Here is a 23,470-nt window from a genome sequence, read left to right as displayed (position 1 = left end):
CGGACTAGCGTGTAGTTGACCGCGGGTCAGAATCCCCCGATGTGTAGTCGTTTTTTCACGCTACCAGACGTCTCCTGCTTGTAATGGTCAAGGCACTCACAGAGGCTCCAGACTTAGTAGCGCCCGGACATGTAGCAAATTCCTCGTGGATTTTGCCCCCAGTGGCGCAATCTCTCACGCCTGCAGAGGTCCCCGATTTGCAGCGCCCGGACGTGTACAGAACTCTGTGAGTCCAATCCCAGTGGCCCGAAACCTTGGACGTCCTCCTTAACCTTAAATCCCAAAGTAATATTCCTACTCTGTAACACCTGTTCTGTCGGGTCCCCTAGTGGGCAGTCAGTCTGTGGTCGGGCTGGTCGGGGGTCAGTGGAATGTAAAAATAACACAATGAATCACAGTTCGCGATCCCAGCCGCCTACCCAAAAAGAAACTTAAACCCACATTACCACTGTGCAGCTACTGAACGGACCCTGTTCACAAGTTCAGATCGCGGCAGCCGTGAAACACCGCTCTGACACTGGGACACTAATATTCCGCAGGTTCGATGAAATGAGTAAAGATACTTACCCAGTGCCAGGAGACGGCGTTCCAGCGACGGTTGCGATCCCGGACGAGCCCCCAGTTGTTAGCGCGAGTGGGCGAAACGACCACTACAGACTCAAGGTGAAGTTCAATAACGGTACAGCTTTATTTTCTTTTTACGTCGACGGAGAAGCACAGTCAGGACATACAATCGGACTGTCCTGAAAGTGCTCTAAAGACTCCCCCACAACTGGCTACAGTTATACCTGAACTTCGCGATTCAAATGCTAATCCTTTATTTACAGTATTTGACTTCAGCCATCCTGTTTCGATGTTTTCAAGTGTTGGAGCAATTGTTTTATCAATGGTCTAGAATTTTTGGGGTTTGAACCATAGGTGTGTTATTGATCTCAAGAGGCTTGAGGGGCCAGGGACGTTTAACTGTGTTAATTTTAGGTGTCTCCATGGGTTGTTTGACTGGTTTAGAAGTGCTGATTTTGATGGGGTGGGGGTGTGTTCTTTAATTTAGTTCCTGTAGGTGCCATCCTGTCCAATTTCCCTTATGTGCTAGCCCTCATTTGCATTCTAAAAGCACGCTCTTGCCTACTGATCAGTGTCTGTTACTTTGTGATTTTAGTGGAGGGCTCTGAGGATAGCTTTAGTTTGCTTCCATTTTGTGTGCCCAATTTCATAAAATTTGTTGTCCGATAACATATGGTCTTCTGCCAAGCACCGTTCTCCCTCTCCTGTTCCTTCCTATTATAGTAGCTTGTCCTAATCCATCACTATTTCTCATTTTCCCTGTTATAACTGTGGCCCAAGAGTAATGCACTTGTATTTGGTTTGTAAAAAAGTCTTGAATAAAGTAAAAGATTCTTCAACACCTGTCACACTATTCCCTGTAGACTTATGTAACTTGGAACAACTGCAGAAGGTTTCACCCACTTATAGAATTGTAGCAACAGGCAGAAGAAATCAGCCAGCAACTAACCTGCAAGTAGCTAATGATCCCTTTAAATAATGATGGGGGTGGCGGGTATCCTTCATACTGCTGAATGTCTGGTTACTTTTGTGAGATTAATAGAGGGAATTAACTAGTGCACTGAATTTTAAAATAGCATTGCTGGCTTTTGTCAACTCTGCATCCTTCCAGAGGAAGTTCACCACACATACACTAATCTGACCAATGTAATGTCAAGCACAATACACCACACTAGAATGTGCATGTACTGTAAACATCATTCTGGGACTCTTGGAAATTCTAGTGCACAAAAAACAGACATAAATGAGTTTAATTTCTCACCCCTTAAATACTGGGGTGGATTCATACTACCCACTTATGACATTAAAGTGGGACAACTTAAAATAGGGGCTTGCTTTAACTTTCTCTACATTTTCTCTGTGAACAATGTAAAATATATTCTTGAAATATAATAGCAGGCTGGTGACCCATTTAAAATACATGTGCTGTACTGAAGAATCTACCATATATGGAAACAAATTTATTTTTGTCAGCTTATCTCCTGTCACATTGGTTAGAGATAGTCCAATGTCTAAAGCATGGTGATGTTCAGCTGCAAATCTAGCCTTGAATCTAGTGAATCAAGTCTACAGGGAATAGTGTGACCTGGTGGGTCACTATCATTGTCAGTGTGTAAGAGGTCAGTAAGCCTGTTCTAATTGTCAAGCTCTGCACCAGAACTCAAGGTCAACTGACTATCTTTTTTCTCCCTTTTTTTGAAACATAGAGCATAAGAGGCAGCAAATCATCCCATCATGCCTGTTCCAGTGCTTTGAAAGAGCTATCCAATTATCCCACCCCCCACTTGTTCCCAATACCATGCATTTTTTTTCCCTTTGTAATAACACATTAAACTCCCTTTTGAAAGTTGATACTGTGCCTGAAGTGTGATGCACAGAACTGGGCACAATAATCTGGCTGATGTCTACTCAGTGACTCATAATAGTTTAACAAGACTTCCTTGTTTTCACACTCTCTGCCTCTATTTATATAACTCAGAATCCTGCTGTTAAGAAAAAGATTGCTTTGCATTTATATCAAACTGCATCATCTGGAGTGGGATGGATGTGTACTACCTGCAAGATTTTTTATCTGGTAGCAAATCCCCTCTGATATCGCTCAAAATAATTTAGATGACGTCATTTACAAAGATAGTAACATCATACCATATGAAGCAATACATTATTCTTCCATTGACAAAGTCTTTTTGCGTTACAAAATTTAATTGCTGTAAAATAAACATTGGGTTGAGCTCATACTGAGATTAAGAGAGCAGACAGTTAGGGGGCAGTGTTACTGGCTCTGCCCGCTGGTCACTTGGCATAGCAAGCCAGTAAGACAGGGTGAAAGTGAAAAACAATCAGGATCGCGTCCGGATTTTTGCCTCTTGCGGTCACACTGGCACTGATTTGCTGGCAAAATTGGCTTCACCCTTAGGGCATGAAGCCAATTTAAATATTTATGACGTAATTAGCATGTCATTGGTTAGTCCCAGGCGCTATTGTCCGGGTTCACTTGATATTACTTGCTCACCTGTCAAAGTCCTCAGCAACAGGGACCAGACGTGATGGCCTTGCCACTGGGACCACTGATGCAACACAGGTAGTTGGGGCAGGGCTGGGCATTGCTCCTTGGGCAGTACCTGCCTGGTACCCTGGCACTGCCCACTGGGCATCCTGGTAGTGCAGTGCCAAGGGTGTGAGGCCTGAGGGGGCAGGAAGTGGAGCCATGAGGGGGTAGGTGGGGAGGAGCTCCATAGAAGATGTGGGGGAGGAAGAGGGACTCTGCAGAAGTGGGGGTTTAATTGGCTGGGTCAGCGATTGGGGAGGGGAGGGTTGATAGGCCAGGGCAGTGATTGGGGGAGTGGGTGGGGAAGGCCGGCACAGGGAATGATTGGCAGTGGGCACCAACTTGGTTGGGGGGGGGGGGGGGAAGAGAGAGAGAGAGGTGCCAGGAGGACCTCCAGTACACTGCACTTGGAGATTGTGGTGCCTGCGCAACGGCGCCCCTAGAGCTCAGCAGTTGGCTTCACTGGTGAGATTAGGCTCCACCTTGCCCCTACTGGCAAGAATCATATACTTTTTTTTGACCAAGTGCCATAGGAAAGCATTTTTTAAACTTGCCCAAAAGTGAGGCTGAAACTCCTGTTTTCTCACTTGTTCAGCACGTAAGAGTTTTTTGGTAAGATCGCCTCCTCAGGCTTTGTATTTTCTATTCTTGCAGAGTTTCTTTATACATCAAAAATGTACATTTGGGTACAATACTTGGACGTATGATTGACAGCAAATGAGCATTTATTAACACCAAGTTTGGAAATATATCTTCATTGCATGTTAATTAGCTGACACTTGTTAGTACAATACTTGTTAGTATATGAGTTAAATGGAAAATTGTAGACATGGCTGGCATGGTGGCACAGTGGTTAGCACTGCTGCCTCACAGCACCAGGAACCCAGGTTAGATTCTGACCTTAGGTGTAGAGTTTGTATGTTCTCTCCACGTCTGTGTGAGTTTTTCTGGGTGCTCCGGTTTCTTCCCACAATCCAAAGTGCAGGTTAGGTAGATTGGCCATGCTAAATTACCTAAGTGTCCCAAGATGTGTAGGTTAGGGGATTAGCGGGGTAAATGAATGGGGTTACAGGATAGGGCCTGAATAAGATGCTCTTTCACAGAGTTGGTGCAGATTCGATGGGCCAAGTGGCCTCCTTCTGCACTGCACTGATTCTATGATTCACAAGTGATTATACATATTGCCAGTATGAGTATTTTTGGCATTGTACAATATTGATTATACCCTATGGATTTGTAATTAAACAGGGCAGATTACTTTTTGCTCCTAAATTCTTCCAAGAAACAATGTAACAGAAACAACATTTGGTTACTTTTTATTTTCATTGAGTATTTGAATGCAACATGAGCTAACAAAGCATACAATGATGAAGAGCTTGTGTCACTTATTGTTGGTTATTTATATTAATTCCAATGCTACTGAGTTAAAAATGAATTCAGTATTTAGAATTAAGGAAGGTTATTTTATTTTTAAAAGTATCGGGATATTTTGACGCAATACCATGCCATCAATAGTGCGAAGGACAGGTTTATAAATACATAGTGTCCTAGTTTTGAAATGGAACAATCTTATCAGCGTATTTGTAGAGATTATTCTTGTGCAAAACATTAGCCAAGAGCATACATTTCAACTACATGTGATTATTGTGTTTACCTTCAGTTCTTTTACTGGTTATGCAGAGTACAAACTTTAACCAAAAATACATTGTCACTACTGCTCATTAGTAGATGCAACATCGAAAAAAAGAAAAACCCAAAGCATTAAAATTATACAATATTGTATACATTTAATATTGATTAGTTGATGTACAATTGCTCCAATATTCCAAAAAGATTGGGGATCACTGGCACTATATAACTAAATTAGCAGTGCAATTAAATGAAATAGTGCAAGTATTGCCATAAGAATCATTTACCGATCTGTCACATACACAGCGTGAGAGAAGCTTTAGTTCTTTGAAAACTGGGACACCACAAGTTCTAGATAGTTGACTAGAAAGTGATAGATGGAATGACTCTTTCTTAAACCAATTTTGTTGGTTCTTATTGCACAGTTTCACTGATTTTCAATGATGAGCTTTTGCGAGGTGTACAAATGACTGATGAGCACCTGAGGATTAAAACAGAAGCAGCATTATTGTAAAATTCTTACAAAGAAACATGGTTTTAATACATCAACATAGCTGTTACAAAGTTAGTGCTATGTGATTCTCGCCTCCTAGCCTAAGAGCACATCACTTGTCTGCTCTTCTAACCTCAGAGATAGATGCCTGACTAGAATTTATTTTCCTCAATTGTTCAAAGTACAGTCATATAGTTTATAAAGATACTCAGGAAGTGCCAACTCTGACTGTACTGTGAAAAATTTGCTAATGGGAGTTAAATGCTGACCATAACATGCATCAGTCCAGCAGTTTTTGAGCATACTTATCAGTCGAGTTTGAGGTAGCAATATATAATTGTTTGCTATGACACTGGGTGCACTACCTGAAAGACCTAGGAACAGACATGGAAGAGAATTGTACAACTTAAATCAGGTTCCATATATGTGAGCAACAAGATGTATGCCATGATTATTACTAGGCACTTATTCAAGATTTACTGCTAACCTATGCTAGGCACATGCACATAACCAAACAGCTATTTCACTGCAGGCCTTATGCACTCATAGGATACACAACACAGCTGTAAATCATAATTGAAAACTGTGTAACATTTATATTTTCAATTTGCTCCACACATAAAAGCCTAGTAAGTTTTAGCTATGGATAAGTGGTAGCACTCTTGCCTTTGATACAGAAGGTTGTAGAGTCAGACTTGAGCACATATTCTAGGTTGACACTTTAGTGCAGTATTGATGGAGCAGCGCACTGTTGAATTAGATGTTAAACCAGAGCCCCATCTGCCTTCTCTGGTGGGTACAAGATTCCACATATTGAAGGAGAACAGGGAAATGCTTCCAATATTCTTTCCTTCTGGTTTTTTTGACACAATACTTAAGGGAATTATAATGTACTTCTGCCAAAACCATGAGGAGGAAGAATGGTATCTGTTTATGGCTTCCATTAACATGCATGCTTATCCACCTCCCATTCAAAGCAGGAGGAATAATTGATTCAGACAGATTGTAATTAGGGTTGTCTGTACGGGATGATTTTTTTTTTGTTAAAACTGGCGCTAGTGAGACAGCCAAGAATTTTACCTTATTCCTTGCTCACTCAAATCTCACTGGCAGCAACGATAAAGCATGGAGGAATATTCCTCCCACAAGCTGCAGCTTTCACAAATCAAAATATTTAACCTATATGCTTAGTTTCTCAAAGAAAAAGCTCCTGGAACTAAATAGCAATTGTTATTTTCCCAAAATATTGAGAACTGTGGTCATGTTTAGCGTTGTAGTCACAAATTTCATTTGGGAGGGTTGCAATTTTGTGTCCCGCAAAGAAAGACACGTCCCACCTGGATAGTGTTTGCTGGAACTATCAACTGGTCACTCACCTTCTGAGTTATAGGAATCAATGTAATACTAACAATTGTTGAATTTGAATTCACTGCAGAAGAACACATATATATAAAGATGCAACTTTATGAATCCAATTTATAGTTGACCAAAGCTGTTTAATATGCAGCGAAACATTGCAGATCTAAATTGTTTGGGATTGAGCATTGGCGAGAGCCACAAGTAGTTTGGATTCAAGACCATGTTCTGCATACAGTAATTCTATACAGCAATATACAACTGTTTTAGGGAAAAAATAAGAATGGCTCTTGTCTTATCTGTTTTAAGCTCAAATAAACAGCCAGAAAAATTCAGCATTAGGCTTCTGTAATAGTCTGGTCCCTTTCAGACAGGGTTTCTCTGCTCCTGCCTCATTTCTCCATTTTTCAGTCTTGTGTCAATGGTCAAATTGATGCACAGGCAAAGTGTGCAAGGGTAGTTAATATGAACCCAGTCAGTGGAAGTGCAGAAAAACAGCATTGGAGAATTGAGGAAACAAAAGGAGAGTTGGACCAGGCCGTCATCGATACATCCTCCCTCAGTACCATACATCACAATGACAGTAGTGGGCAATAAACAGGAGCTGAAGGGTTCAGAATGAGAAAGCCAGCCAACAGCAAACAGTCCCAGTTTGAGCAGGGTTAAAATCAACTGAAACCTGCAGTCAACTGCCCACATGTCTGTGGGATGATGTAGAAACAGTTCCAATAATTACCAGCCACTTAAGAAAAATTGAACGTATACCACCTGTATTTATTGCCAAAATCGGGTACTTTGAGAAATGGTATTTTTCCGCTCTATATTTAAATTCACATGGTACTGATCCTGTGCTAATATAGCAAACTTAAACTGATGGTGATAATTTACCATTTTTACCTCTGCCTCCAAAGATAGTGTGAAGATGGATTTGCTTTTAATTTTGGGAATATAGGGGCATTCTGTGTAGAAGGGTGTGTGAGTGAGTATGTGTGCGTACACATGATTTGATGCAGGGGAAGGTTAATAGAGACAGCTTGTCTGAAAGCACAGAGATAAAAGGGCAAAGGTACTAGAGGCATGCTTGTGTAATGAAAGATTATGAAGTAGATTTATGTCAGTTGACTTCAAAATACTCTAATTTACAAAATATACTAATGACTATTATTAGAACAGAGTGTATTAGCTTAAGATAAGAATCAGTCTGCCTTACATACATTTTAAACAGGTACTGTCTGCATAAAAACACACATAAGCACAGTTCGAGAATTTAAACATGAATTTCTAAAAAATGTGTCACAGCTTGTCTAGTGGCACAGAATTCTAAGGCATCACGGAAACATATTCCAGTAGCGTGAACCACATTCTGTACAACAATACACTCACAGAAGCATAGCTCTTATCGGCATGGACTCCAGACAGTCCTTATGAATAGAAAATTCATAAGCCCAGGGCAAAGCTAGCAAACTCAGACAGCTTGATGAATAGACAGAGCCTTTAACTAGATAAGAGAGTCATTGATGTGGTCTGCCAATGAGTGTGATGACCACAGGCAAACATAATACAACTAAGAAGGGCAATCAGCAGAACACACAAGCTGAGTTATGTTAACATTATTACAATTACATAGCTTTTCCCTGTCTTGTCAGCTCTGTAACTACAAAGCTTAAAAAAAATCATTTTATTAAGAACTTCCATCTCACTGAGGGGGCTTCAGGCCAATTCATGCCCAACAGCTTGCTCTGAAAACTCTGCTCACATTTTGACAGCTGTGACAACTTCCATTATATGGCCATGGGAAAGGCAGTCAGAAATCACTCATAACCACTATTCCCATGCTGTCAGAAAATAAATGTAATTGGCCAAGGCATATGACATTTACTGATAATGACTGATCTGTGCTAATGATGATTAGTTCATTTCTGACTGAGATGAGCCAGATGCCAGGTAGAATGCTTTTTGGAAGATGTAAAATTGTATTGCCACTGTGATGTAACTTCAGATAAGTGCTGGACTGCCCAATTCTTCTCTCCTAGCGTATATTGGCCAATAAAGAATGTCTTTCGCCAGGGTATTGTAGTCACGAGTTTTTGTATCAGCTAAAGTTAAGCTCAATACTTAGCATCTGAAAAAACCCCAACAATTTACAAGTAAATAGGTAAAATTTTAAAATTTGCATCAAGAAACGGATAGGGATTTGGCTTCTCAGCTGCTAAATCTCAAAGTGGAGTTTAAAATACTTCTACAACTTAAAAAGTTTTCATAAGTAAATAATGGAAAGTTAATACATTTCATCTGATCTGAAAGTGGAGGCAATAGGAAAACATGAAAGGTTTTAATATTTTGGAAAAGTTGATTCAAAGAGGTGCTGAGGACAATGGAATCAGAGGTGAAAGAGGAATAGGATGTTGAGGAAAGTTGCTGAGCTGAGTTGTGGCAGTCATGTTGGCAGAGATGTCCTGAGACCAGCCCTGTGCTAAGAAAAGGTTTGAAATCTGAAACAGCCATTTGCTGAGACCAGAAAAATCTTTGTTTCAGAAAGCAGTTTGTTTTCTGAACCTTCTTGGATTTCCACAGCAGAGTGGAATATTTTGAGAAGTCCTGTGGGATATATTTACGAAAGTGACAGCAGTTCTTACTTTGGGTAATGTTAATGGGGTTTTGAACTTAAAAATGTATGCGGAGTTATTGATGGAATGGTGTGTTTGTGTATTCTAACCGAGTGGGTTTAGGTTGTGGGGACAGTGGAGAGATGTTTTATAAGACTGTTTTAACTTTAATCTTACTTACTTAAGTTTCTTTCCTTTTTGTCAAAAAATCTTTTAATTTTTGAAATCTTTAAAGTGTTACTGGTATTCTATGCTTCTGGGACTAGTGGCAATTTCCTCCTTATTTTCAAAATACAATAAAAGGTTATGATCAGAAAGACAAGTTTCCCCTGGGATTTGGTTTGTTCAGCAAATAACAATGGCTTTGGTCATAACAATAGGCAGAGGTAATGTTTATGTTAGTTGGTAAACAACACATCACAAAACTAATGGGCAGATTTCAACAAAGCCTGCTGCACAGATAGAGTACGGTCCAAGGAAGAACCAATTAGTTTTTCGCTAAGATGTGGATCTAGATCTTAGAATCTTTTAAAGAATCTGATAACATTGGGAAATAGGGAAAATTAACTTTGCATTGAATGTTGTAGATTGGTTAGAATGTTGTGGATTGTCTCAGCTGCATTGGTGGAATTTGTCACAGCTGTCAAATGTGAGCAGAGTTTTCAGAGCAAGCTGTTGGGCGTGAATTGGTCTGAAGCCTCCTCAGTGAGATGGCAGTTCTTAAGAAAATGATTTTTTGTCTTAGCTTTGTAGTTATAGAGCTGACCAGACAGGGAAAAGCTATGTAATTATAATAATGTTAAGATAACACATCTTGTGTGTTCTGCTGATTGCCCTTCTCAGTTGTATTGTATTGTGTTTGCCTGTGGTCATCACACTCATTGACAGACCACATCAATGACATACGAAGGTCAGTGGTGAGCTTGATTCCAGAAACATTCTAAAACTTCTTTCCTGTATAGTTTCAAACACTTTATTTTAAAAAAGGAAACACTATCTATTGCGGTTGTGGTTCAGAGATACTGCTGTTTAAAACAAATTGTATTTTCCTTATTTGCATGTTTCGGCAGGCAAGACATTGCATAATTATTTATGGAAGGAATGCTGGCTGATTTTCTTTTCCATAATCCAAGAATGCCAAGAAGATTGAGAACATGCACAAGAAACTGGGCTGACGTAATAAAAATGGCTAGTTGGGTATACTGCAGTACTTAAAATTCCATTGTATGGTTGGTAAAGTTACCTCCTCCTCTTCTAACATATTTCCAATAAAGGATTGACCTTCTACTATTTCATCTATTTTCTCTTCAATATAGAGGAGAACATTCTTAACACTACAGCATGACCTACTCAAGAATATGCTTTTTGTTCCTGTGCTGCGGTTACATAGCTATTCAATCTAACTCTGAGGAAGTATATGCAATATGGTCTTCCGACCACAGCTCTCATGTCTAAACAATTTTGAAAGTCACCTTGAATCTTTTCCTGCTGTGCTATGTGACATTTCCACATTTTAAATGATTCTGGTTTTATTCCAACCTTCATGGCATTCAGAGTCAGAAAAGGAAGCTACATAGTACGTAGTTTGCTTTTACAGACATCTTAGATTTAACACAATGTGCACATCGAAATACAATCTTATTTATATTGTATTGTCTTACTACTAATCTTTATATTATATTTGAGCCTGAAAAAAAAATGCATTAAACCTGTTCAAAGCATTTAACAAATAGCCTTCCCTGGCTATACTTGTCCTATCCAAATCACTATGGCGGTAATATGGTCCTTTCACCAAATTATAGCTTTTCTTCAATGATCCCTCTATTTTCTTTCATGTATGGAAAGAATTTTGTTATGTGCACCAATATGAAGGTAATGTATAAATGTATGCCATCAGTAGAAATGAAAAAATCTATATAGTACATATTTTTAAAAGTTTCCTGTGAGCTATAAGCGAGGGAGGTGAACAAGGGAGCTTTGGGAAGTGATGTGGTGAGCAGGAGGGTCAAGAGTGGAAGGGTCAGTGACTGGGCCACATTAAGTGTTGACATGACTTTGGGCTCCAGGAATTTACAATTTAAAAATTCAGCACAGAGATTGTGAATTTTCAATCAAAAGAACCCTGAGATCAAAATTCACTGACTTCTAGAAAATTTAGGTTAAAAATAAATTGTCTCCCGCAATTGCAATTTCATGGGTTTCAACTCAACTCCGAGAATCTAAAGGAATTTGGAAAAAATTCTGTCACAGCAACCAAAGATTCAAACAGTGAACTCTCAAGTTTGTTATCTTTCAACATAAACTTTAATTTGGCTAAGAAAGTAACTACCTACAGTATAATTTGTAAAGGCTGCAAGCTTATGTGTCTATGTGAATATGGTCATGAAAGTTTGAGAAGTGCAGGTTTACTTTTTAAAAATACTCGTTATCTTTACCTTGGTGCCTTTTAAACTCAATAAACAAACAATTTTTATTTTAAACTGCCAGAAAGCTTGTCAGCTTTTTTTGTAAATGGTTAAACACAGAGATTGAGTAAAAAGTACCTTCATCTTTCTAAATCCTTAAGAAACCTGTTACAGACAGACCTGAATGGTAAGATAGAGGAGTCATTTTTATTTCTGCTCGTGGCCATAACAATATCTAGGAAGGTGATAGCAGATAGGTTATTTAATGATTATCTGAACAAGTGTTAGGATCAGACTGAGGAGGTCAACAAATTAAACATGATCTTTCAATAACAACAATTGCTGAATACAGTAACTTACAATTTAATAAAGGAAAAAACTGAAGACGTATCAAATCTTAAAAGTGTACTATTAGGAATAAGTGTCTAAATAGTTAGAACAGCTAATTTCAAACAAGCTATTGTTTTGTATCTAAAATCCTAGTCCCAAAGGTTCTTACATATTTTATTCTGAAAGGTTGGGATGAATTCATCTTAGAATAGAAATAACAATCTCTTCCACTGCATGCTATCTGTGAAACTATTATCAATATTATCAATCTGTTTTGAAATTTGGTCTCCCTTTTACCTTCACTACGTGGTAACAAAAGGCATAGCAAATGATTTCTTGGGAGCAGATTAACCAATGAAAAAGACGGGTTATCAGTCTTGATGCAAGCAATTCCATCTATACCATTGCTATCAAGTAAATGACGTAGAACATAGAACACTACAGCACTAACAGGCCCTTCAGCCCACAAGTTTCACCGATCATATCCCTACCTACCAGGCCTATCTATAACCCTCAATTCACATTAAATCCCATGTACTCATCCAGAAGTCTCTTAAAAGACCCCAAAGACTCTTAAAAGTTCGCCTCCACCACCACCGACGGCAGCCGATTCCACTCACTCACCACCCTCTGAGTGAAAAACTCACCCCTGACATCTCTTCTGTACCTACTCCCCTCATAGCAACCATTTCAACCTTGGGAAATAACCTCCGAGAATCCACCCTATCTATACCTCTCAACATCTTATAAACCTCTATCAGGTTGCCTCTCATCCTTCATCTCTCCAGGGAGAAAAGACCTAGTTCCCTCAACCTATCCTCATAAGGCATGCCACCCAATCCAGGCAACATCCTTGTAAATCTCCTCTGCACCCTATCAATAGCTTCCACATCCTTCTTGTAGTGAGGCGACCAGAACTGCGCACAGTACTCCAAGTGGGGTCTGACAAGGGTCTTATAAAGCTGCAGCATTATCTCCCGACTCCTAAACTCAATCCCTCGATTACTGAAGGCTAGTACACCATATGCCTTCTTGACTACATCCTCCACCTGCGAGACCGATTTAAGAGTCCTGTGGACCCAGACCTCAAGGTCCTTCTGATCCTCTACACTGCTAAGAGTCCTACCCTTGATATTATACGCCTTCATCCCATTGGACCTGCCAAAATGAACCACTACACATTTATCCTTGTTGAAGTCCATCTGCCACTTCTCTGCCCAGTCTTGCATCCTATCTATGTCTCGCTGCAACTTCTGACATCCCTCCAGACTATCCACAACACCACCAACCTTCGTGTCATCAGCAAACTTACCAACTCATCCCTCCACTTCCTCATCCAGGTCATTTATGAAAATGACAAACAGCAAGGGTCCTAGAACAGATCCCTGGGACACTCCACTGGTGACCGACCTCCATGCAGAAAAAGACCCATTCACAACCACTCGCTGCCTTCTGCAGGCAAGCCAGTTCTGGATCTACAAGGCAACAGCCCCTTGGATCCCATGCCCTCTCACTTTTTCAAGAAGTCTTGCATGGGGGACCTTATCAAATGCCTTGCTGACGACAAGGGTTTTTCATTATCATACTCACTCCAGTAGTTGCACAGTAGTTAGCACTGCTGCCTCACAGCACCAAGGGTCTGGGTCGATTCCAGCCTTGGGTGACTGACTGTGTGGAGTTTGCACATTCTCCCGTGTCTGTATAGGTTTCCTCTGGTTGCTCCAGTTTCTCCCACACTCAAAAGCAGTACAGCTTAAGTTGATTGGCCATGCTAAATTGCCCCTTATTGTGAGAGGGATCAACAGGGTAAATACTTGGGGCTGTGTGAATAGAGCCTGGGTGGGATTGTTGTTGTTGCAGGCTTGATGGGCCGAATGGCCTTCTTCTGCACTATGGGGATTCTACTCTTCTATTCTAATAGAGACTGAAAAAGAAATTTACAATATAACAGGAATTTACACAAGTATGATTGAATATTTTAGAGTCCTGTTCCCCTTTTCTAGTTCCTTTTGGACTCAACTCTATGAACCCTGATCCAACTCTACACCTTGCAATCCTAAAGCATTTATAATTTATAAACACAATGATAAGATTACTACTTTGATCATTGTGGTAAGTGTGAATCATGTCTTTAGATGAGAACAAATTTACCAGTTGCTGACATGATAATCTTAGTTAAATATCAGCCAATCTCATGAAAATAGAACACCTACAATTATTTGAGGTAGGGATGGATGAAGTGTTAGAATATTATCATAAGTAAAACACCTCTTAGGTGGTGAAGAAGAACACAGATGCATTGTAGGAAGCTGCTGTAATCGACAAATCAATTTTGCCACCCTTTCAGCTAATTGATCACAACAGAACAAAACAGAACTACATCTACTTCCTCCACAGCACGTTGCAGCATGTACTGTACAGGATTCGCTGCAGCAACTCACCAACGCTTCTTTGGCACCATCTCCTAAACCTCCAACCTCTACCAGCTAGAAAGACAAGAGTAAGGAACAACATAATCTTCAAGTTCTTAGGAAGCCGTCCTCTGTCCTGAAGCAGAAGTAAGCCGTTTGGCCCATCTAGTCTGCTCTGCCATTTAATGAGATCATGATTTTTGATAATCATAAAATTCAAAAGAAAAAGGCCATTCGAACCATAAGTCTGTATCATCCCATCCAGTCCCTTCCCTTTGACTTTTCCCTATTATCCCACACATTTGCCATGGCCAATCCACCTAAACTGCATGTTTTTGGATTATGGGAGGAAACTGGAGCACCCAGAAGAAACCCACACAGGCATGGGGAGAACATGCAAACTCCACACAAACAATCACTCAAGGCCAGATTCGAATCTGGGTCCTTGGCACTGTGAGGCAACAATATTCTATTCTATTTCCCTTCCCTATTACCTGCCAAAGTTGTATGCTAGCTTTTTGCAATTTATGCACAAGGACCCCGAAATCCCTCTGTGCTGCAACTTTCTAAGGTCTTCTTAATTTAAGTAATATTTGGCTCCTTTATCCTTTCTACCAAAGTGCATAACTTCATATCTTTCAACATTATGTTCCATCTGCTAAGTTTTTGCCCATTTACTTAAGCTGCCTACCTCCTTCTGTAGAATCTTTGTGTCTTCCTCACCACTTGACTTCTCACCTATTTTTGTGTCATCTGCAAGCTTGGCAATGGCACATTCACTTTCCAAGTCATTAATACATATTGTAAATAATTTTGTCCCCAGCACTGACCCCTGTGGCACGCCACTAGTCACAGATTGCCATCTTGAATATGCCCTTTTATCCCAACTCTGTTTGAGAAGTGAGCCGATCCTCAACCCATGTTAACATGCTATCCCCAACACCATGGGTTCTTATCCTATTAAGTAGCCTTTTGTGCAGTACCTTATCGAATGCTTTTCGGAAATCCAAATATATTCCATCTACTGCTTCCCCTTTATTTATCTGCTCATTACCATCGCAAAGGATTCTAATAAGCTTGTCAGGCATGAAGCCACACTGATTCTGCCTGATTATATTATGTAATTCTAAATGCACTGCTATTATATCCTTTATAATGATCTCTAATATTTTCTCAATGACAGATGTTACCTGTTTTATTTTATCTCCCTCCCTTTTTGAATAAGGGTGTTAGAAATCATAGAGTTCTATTCCTTCATTTACATTGGCTCAAAATCCTGAAAGTATCTAACTTCACTTTGGGAGCACCTTGTTCAATTGCCTATAACAGTTCAAGTAGAAAGCTGATTTGCTCAAAGGAAACTAGCTGCCCTTGTGAACAATGCCCATATCCAAAAAATTAAAAACAAAAGCTAAAGTAAGTGAGAAATAAGTTAGCTTGAAAAAAATCAGAGCCATCACAAAGTCTAGCTAGGGAGCTGACAAGTACAAATATGAAACTTACATTTCATACTTTACTTAATTCATCATTAGTTGTGCTACTTAGTGGGAGTGCTGCAGAAATATTCCTGCTGCTTGTTTTCTGATGCTACAATGCTCAAAATGATGTAAAATAGTAGAACAGTAATGCGATATTTTATTTCACTATTTATCAAAATGAAAACCTTAATATATAAACTGACTCTCTATGAGAATAATATTTCTGATGAGAGGAACTTAATGGGGCTTCTTCTTTGATTTTGCAATTCCACCACAGCCAGGTTCATAACAAGATAATGAAGGCATTGTAGCCCCATTTCTGATCCGTGCTCACTTGAGCATCGCTTTTCCATTTGGAATGCAGAATCACAAAATTACCTCTTATCTCACTGTTGTGAGTGCTTGACCTGAACAAGAGGTGCCAAAAGTGAAAAGGCTAATTGTGCTGAGGAATGAATATCTTTCACTCAATCAGCATAGTTCATGATAAAGCAGAAAAGTACACATGAGGACCAGTCTGCAGTGCTGTGGGTGGTAGACCACAGGCTAATTCCAATACTTTACCGAATTTCTCATATCTGCTTTGTTGCTAGGTTGGAAATTCACAGATAGAAATGTTTCCCTGAGCTGTCCAGCTGCTACCAGCATGTTTGAGAGTGGAATAAGCAATAAATGCTTGAAAGAAGGGAAAACACTTTAAAATACCGAATGTACATTTAAAATAAATAGCCTTGTCATGTTAAAGCACTGGATTTCTATGGGCACTCCGCTTCCTATTATTTTTCAGTCTTGGGTGAGAGGGAAAGTGGAACATTCATAATCCCAATTAAATAATTTTCTAAACAAACCTTCATGGCCAATGTAGCTAGATATCCCTGAAATTCTTCCCTCTTACATTCTCCAGCATCGCTTGAAGGAAAAAAACTGTCCTCTCAGCTTGTCAAGGCAAACTATCAAAAATTCAAAATCATTCACATCTCTCCTGCCCCACAGCTAATAATAGTCAAATTTCCTCATTACAGGAAAATACTTCTTTACTGATTAGGTTGTTCATCCAGCAGGTCTATCCCACCAAAGACAGTAAACACAACTATGCCCAAAATCCTCAACTGACTCCGGTCTATTCTAAACAGGCCAAGAATACGACAATCTTTTTCGTTGATTAAACCTTCTTGATTTCAAATCCACTATTATCTTTCACACATCAATTAGACTTTTAAAGACATCTTCAAGGCTACCCCGGGAAGCAATTAAAGGTGATGATCACAGCCCATGCCTCCAGGAAGCAGAAACCAACCCTGAATATTGGAGTGAATATACTGCTGCTTTTACAATGGATTTACAGCATAGATTATTTGAGTCAAAATGTCAGACAAAGCTCCTCCAATTTGTGTACCACCCCTCCAGGATTGGCCTGGAGTATGCTGGAATTGAAGAACAACCTCCAGGACACTGCTATATGTGACACTGGAGAAAAATTGAGATATTAAAAATGTTTTTAAAAATTCTTTGAGCGTTTCTCTACCAGATATAAAAATATTGTAAGTGCAAAAACAAAGGTTGTTTGGCTGACAGTCAAGCAATATCCAGTTGGGTAATGGGTATTTTTACTTTTCCAATAGGCCCACTGTTATTTCACGCTCAACTGAGTAGGCAGAACTTCTGATGCCCTTGGAAGGAAATCCCTCCTTTGAAAGTAATCAGCCAATCTAATTGCCAACAACCCTCCAACCCATCCAGGCCCAGTGCTGCACTGGCTAGAAGAGGTGCTACACAGCTGTGCCTCAACCAAAGTCCCAGAACTGCACTTGAGGTAAGTCCTGGAGCTGAGAGGTTAGAAGATGCCATGGGAGGGAAATCTGAAGGTGCCTTCAGATTGAGGCACCATCACTTCCCACCTGAGATGGAGATTTGTTCATCTTTCAGTTTCCCACCCTGCTCTGACCTGTGCCTGCCAGCCTGCAAAATTGAGGTTGGGTAGGAAAGAGCTATTAAGTGGCCATAAAGTGACTACTTATGTGTCTTAAAAGGGAAAAGGACAAGTTTCCTGCCCGCCTCACCATGCAATTGTCAGGGTGAGCAGGATCCTGGCAGGAAATCTGTCCAAATATTTTTATGCTCCCCCACCTCAGAATCCACCTGGGGTAGTGTAAAATTCTGGCCTCTGTTACTGTTTTGTATAATACAAATAAAAAGGACAGAGAGGTGCAGATAGGAAGAGCAAGACCATGGATTGGACAAAATCAACTGGTGCTGTTTCATGTTGACAGAGCCCACTCCACTATTGAATAAGGTCAGAGAAGGAAGTCTCTGACATCAGGGCTGTTGTGACTCAAGTGAGAGGGGATTTGTAGACATGCACCTTGTTGGCATTGACCATGTTCAGGAACTTCACAGGAATGTGGCTTCTAGTGAACGTGACTCTGGCCAAAACAATTGAGTAGAAAGTGAGAGATCTTACATAACAAATTTCAAGTTGGAGAAAGTGAAAGGTTGTACATGGTACCATGTTTGTGTGGGAAGTAATATAAATGTTTGTAACTACATGTTGTACTGACAATTTAAAGTGAAACTTATATTAGTATTTGAAATATTCTTCAGTTGTTAAGTTTTGAATTACATTGATTTTAGGTTGTTACATTAAAGATTAAAAAAGTGAAATCTTGTCCATCAATTAATGTTGTGGGGATTTCTTTTTTTCCCAAAAAGTAATTGGTCTCTTGGATTTTAACAAGTTGGCGGGCACATCCACAGTCTCAACACAGACAGGTAAAAGGGTACAATGGAATTTTCCAGAATTCAAACAACTAAGGTTTCATATTTACTTTTGCTGTATTAAGTGAAAAATCCAGACACTCAGGCAGTTTTGGAGAGAGACCATATGTTTGTTAGTGCCTTATAACAGGTGACAAAGGTTAATTTGAAAGCTAGAGCAGAGGAGTTGGGGCTCAACTTGAAATCAGAACCTAGGAAAACAGAGATTGTTGAAGTATTAATGGCTCAGCTCTTGGAAGCTTGAGGAAAGGGATATTCCTACCGGGATCAAGTGGATCTAGCTAAAATTACATCAGCAAGACATTGGGAGATGAAACAACTCAAACTAGAGAAAATTAAGTTCGAGAGAGAGAGAGCTACAAAACATGAATTTGAAAGCGAAAGTCAGAGAAGTGAGAGAAAAATGAGAATAGGAGAAGTGTCATAAAAATTGAATTAGAATTGGAAAAAGAAAGGCTGAAAGCATGTGTAATTGGATTGGAAAGGTAAGGATGACTCAGAGCTAATGCTGAGTACTTTTGCTTTGGCAAAAAATATTCACTTGCTACCTAAATTTAATGAGGAAGGAGTAGAAGTGTTCTTTGTGCCATTTAAGAAAGTTACTACAAAATGGAAATGGCCTGTGCTTCTACAAAATGTTTATGTCAAGATTGTAACCTTTGTACTATACATAGTAGCTTCAAAAAAAATCTATAAATATGTTGGTTCCTTCAGGGACATTGTCAGGCTGATCCCTCTTAATTCTTCATGAACATTTTTTTACGATTAAACAACTTATAACTGATCACTTCACCTATTTTACAGTGATTTTAAAAGCACAAAGAAATGTTGCAAAAGAACTATCTTAGCACATCTTCATGCTACTGTATAGTGGTATCATAAAACTGTTGTGATCCTTGTTGTTGCATCAGAACCAAAAACATGTAAATGAAGCTTGCCTTGCAATCTATGCATGTACAGCTCTGCTCCTTTCACCGCATGCTCATTTGCATTCTAATTTTAACACTGTGCTAGTGATGAGTGTGGAGCTGAGCATTTGCTGACTGCAAGGACAGGCAGCACAGTAAACTTTGTTCAGTCTTATTGGGACAAAGAGAGAGACAACAACGGCTGCAGATTAAAACATAAATGACCATCAGAAGAGAAACTGACCATGACTAACACCTGTAGCTGGCTTTATCTATTGGCATTTTCCCTCAACTCTCTTGAAATTTTTTTGTCACTTTTACCAGTGTCAAATCACCATGCAAGCAAGCTCAACAAGATTGGAATCTGTTGTGAGCAAAAAAAAGGCACAATCCCAGTTTTTAATCTCTCTTATGATGTAGGCTATTCATAATAACTAGTCACAGCATGACAATATTACCTCATATAAATGATAATAGCAAGTGTCAAACAGCAGTTTGTATTAAAGTACTCCTTTACTGTTTACTGTTCAATTTTTTCCCATCATTTTTTGGGTGCCATATTAAAAATTGCTTCTCCCTATTATACTTGCTGTGTGTGGGGCTTGGGGAAATCGTTGGAAGGTGATACAATTCTATAATACTACATATTTTAAATCATTAATAACCAATCTTGACTCCAACCTACACTTATCACAGAATACCAAAATATTCCTAATACTCACTTTAGTGCTTTTGAATACTCCACTTTCTCAAATGGCAGTTAAGAACTGGCCCAGCCAGCGACGCTCACATCCCATAAATTAATTTTTAAAAAGTCAGCTCACTACAACAGGAGAGAATTAGCAGCATAGCGTACAGAGAAGTTACTTTACAAGATTATAAATTAAATAAATACACTTTGTATCATTGTGCAAATGTAAGTTTTATTAAATGACACCTGAAACAAAATAAAACAGTTTACAATTTGAACCAAACTTTGCTCCATCAAGAGACTGCACGTGCAGGGAAGACAGCAGCATAGTGGACAACTAATCTAGAAGACCCAGGATAATGATCTGGGGATTCAAATCCCACCATGGCAAATGGTGAAATTGAATTCAATAAAAAACCTGGAATTAAAAGTCAAACGATGACCATAAAACCACTGTCAATTATTCTAAAAACCCACCTGATTCACTAATGTCCTTTGGGGAAGGAAATCTTCTGTCCCTACCTGGTCTGATCTACATGTGACTCCAGACCCATAGCAATGTGATTGGCCCTTAACTGCCCTTGGAGATGGGCATTAAATGGTGGCCCACGCAGCAATGCACACATCCCATGCATTAATAAAAAAAAAGCACATTTATCTCGTTCAGTCATTTGGATTCTAACAACCATATAAATGGTTATATGATTGACTGAATCATATCCAAAAAAAAAGATATACACAGAGTGTGTGTGGAAACTGAAGTCACCGAACCATTATTATTTACAGCAAACCCAAATTCGTAACACTTAAATTAGCTTATATCAAGAAGTTTTCTGTGCAAAAATGTCCACCATAGCTGTTCTTCAACATCTTCAAGTAATTCAGTACATTGATAGTCTGGAGGAAGATCGTCTCCATTCCCTGTCACCTATAGAAAGTATATGTGGAGACCACTAGCAGAATAGATAAGAGAGGACCAGTGGATATAGTGTATTGGATTTTCAATGTTTAATAAAGTCCCATAATAAGGGGTTAATGTGCGAAATTAAAGCACATGGGATTGGAGGTAATATATTGGCATTGATTTAGAATTGGTCATCTTGCCGACTAATCATTGAAAGCAAGCATGCAGATACAGCAACCAATTAAGAAGGCAAATAGTATGTTGGCCTTCACTGCAGGAGGACTTGAGTGTGAGAGCAAGGATGTCCTACTGCAGTTGTACAGGGCCTTTGCGAGACCATACCTGAAGTATTGTGTACAGTTTTGGTCTCATTACTGATTAAAGGATATTAGAAGATAAGGAGGAATCTCACTGAAACACATAATTCTGACAGGGCTGGACAGACTGGTTGTAGGGATAATGTTTCCTCTGGCTGAGGTGGGCGGGGGGAGCAGTACTAGAACAAGGGGTCACAGTCTCAGGATATGGGGTAGACCATTTAGGGCAGAGATGAGGAGTGGTAAACCTGTGAAATTTGCTACCACAGATGGCTGTGGAGTCCAAGTCACTGAATATATTTAAGATGGAAACAGATAGATTTCTAGATTCCAAGGGCATCAAAGGGTATGGAGAGAATGCATTGAGATAGAAAATCAGTCATGATCATATTGAATTGGGGAACAAGCTCTAAAGGCCGAATGACTTGCGCCTGCTTTCTATCTTTCTTACACAGAATTTAGAAGGGAGGAAAATAGATTTGTTATAAGCATGTATGTTTAACAGTATGCCAAGTATGAACATATCTGTGCAAAAAGAATGCAATGGAATTTTGATTTACAAAGTTCAGTTGCTACTATTCTGTCTCAGACCTACTTTCCTTCCACCATCCCAGGACCAAGTTACTCTCGGGAGTCATTCAGTACCATGTTCACAATGGCTGTTCCACAAGAACCATCTAAACTAATCTTAAATTGAGGCAAAGTCTGTCTGTTGTCTATTGACCTCCCACTCCTGTTGGAAAAAGCTCTTGAATTTCTTCTCTATTCTTCTCTTTGGCCATTCCTTCTTCAATCACATTTTGCACGTCTTCTTGCACTCCTTTCCCAGATCCATCTCAGATCCTTCTTTACTAAGTCTCCATCTGCCTTGGCACAGCTGCTGCACTTGACCTGTTCATCTGGTTCATTGCTTTTGTCTTTAATGTGCTCTCTAATACTTCTGAAGAGGACCATTTCTTCAGCATGAACTGTCATAGTTAATGACAGCCACCTGGTCACTGACAAAGAATAAAAACAAAATTGGACCATGCATGTTGTGCTGACAGTCCTCTGCATAAATATTGAAATAAGATGATGAATGCACAGTAACTGGGGGGTGCAGTGGATCAGCGTATTGGTTTTCACTTCTGGCTTTGTACCCTGACTAGAACAATGGATTTGAAAACCTTCTCTATCTGCTGGTTCTTCAAAGTCATATGAAACAAGTGTTTGCAATTTTAGCTCAGCTTCTTGTGTTGATAGGTACAAATTCAGCATAATTAAGTTAATTTAATTGCTTAATTCAGACAGTTATTTATGACTGTTACAGGATTTTGAAATTCACATAGATGGATAGATTACACTTATCCTAATTTGAGGCTAGGCCAAGTTACAGATACAGAATAAAGTAAGCTTTACCACAGTTGGTTATAATCTTTTGGACTAAACAAATAACCATAGCTGGTTATGTCACACCTGATATGAGAGAGCATGATTGGCACTGATCAAAGCTCACACGTCTCCAAAATGACTTCTCTAGTTGAGCACACAAAATTAAACAAAAGAGATGGAAAAGCAATAGTCAAAAGTATCTATTCGTTGAAATCCTTTGACTTATCTGAGGAAATTACTTCACATTTCCGAATTATCAATACCCCACACACTATGCATTAATCGTTCTAAAAACGTCAAGTCTACGTACCCTAGTATAGGACTTTCTAGTATAGGACTATAATACATCACAATACAATAAATTACGATGAAGGAAATTTTGATCAAAAATCACATTGTAGTTCAACAGATTTTAATTTGTTATGGTATTAATAAACTGCAACCCTTCATCAGGACAAAATTAATCTGAAATTGTTCTCTCGACAGTTGCTGTTTGACCTGCTGAGTGATTCCAATATTTTCTGGTTTTATTTCAGATGTCTAGCATCTGCAAATTTGGAAGCAGCCACAAATGTGACCACTTTTTTATTGTTGTGTTTCTTGCACCTGATTGAACTGTAGCAATCACTATTGTTAGTCACATAGCTGGTGGTGGGGACCAGCTAGCTAAAAATAGATATTCAT

At 39.4% G+C, this 23,470-nt stretch overlaps 1 protein-coding gene across 1 annotated transcript in view; it reads right to left on the bottom strand.

Moving 5' to 3' along the window:
• Positions 1-4,873: 4,873 nt before the first annotated feature.
• The window catches only part of lyrm4b (LYR motif containing 4), a 182,709-nt gene continuing 164,112 nt past the window's right edge, over positions 4,874-23,470 (bottom strand). Inside the window, exon 3 of the mRNA XM_080202062.1 lies at positions 4,874-5,222. Within this exon, the coding sequence (XP_080058188.1) occupies positions 5,169-5,222 (54 nt within the window). The 3' untranslated portion in view covers positions 4,874-5,168. The remainder of the gene's footprint in view (positions 5,223-23,470) is intronic.

The sequence above is a fragment of the Carcharhinus amblyrhynchos genome, chromosome 2 (assembly GCF_965287045.1).
Source record: "Carcharhinus amblyrhynchos chromosome 2, sCarAmb.v2.hapA, whole genome shotgun sequence".
Taxonomy (NCBI): Eukaryota; Metazoa; Chordata; class Chondrichthyes; order Carcharhiniformes; family Carcharhinidae; genus Carcharhinus; species Carcharhinus amblyrhynchos.
The sequence above is the reverse complement of the archived record's forward strand: the minus strand, read 5'-3'. Positions and strand labels throughout refer to the sequence as shown.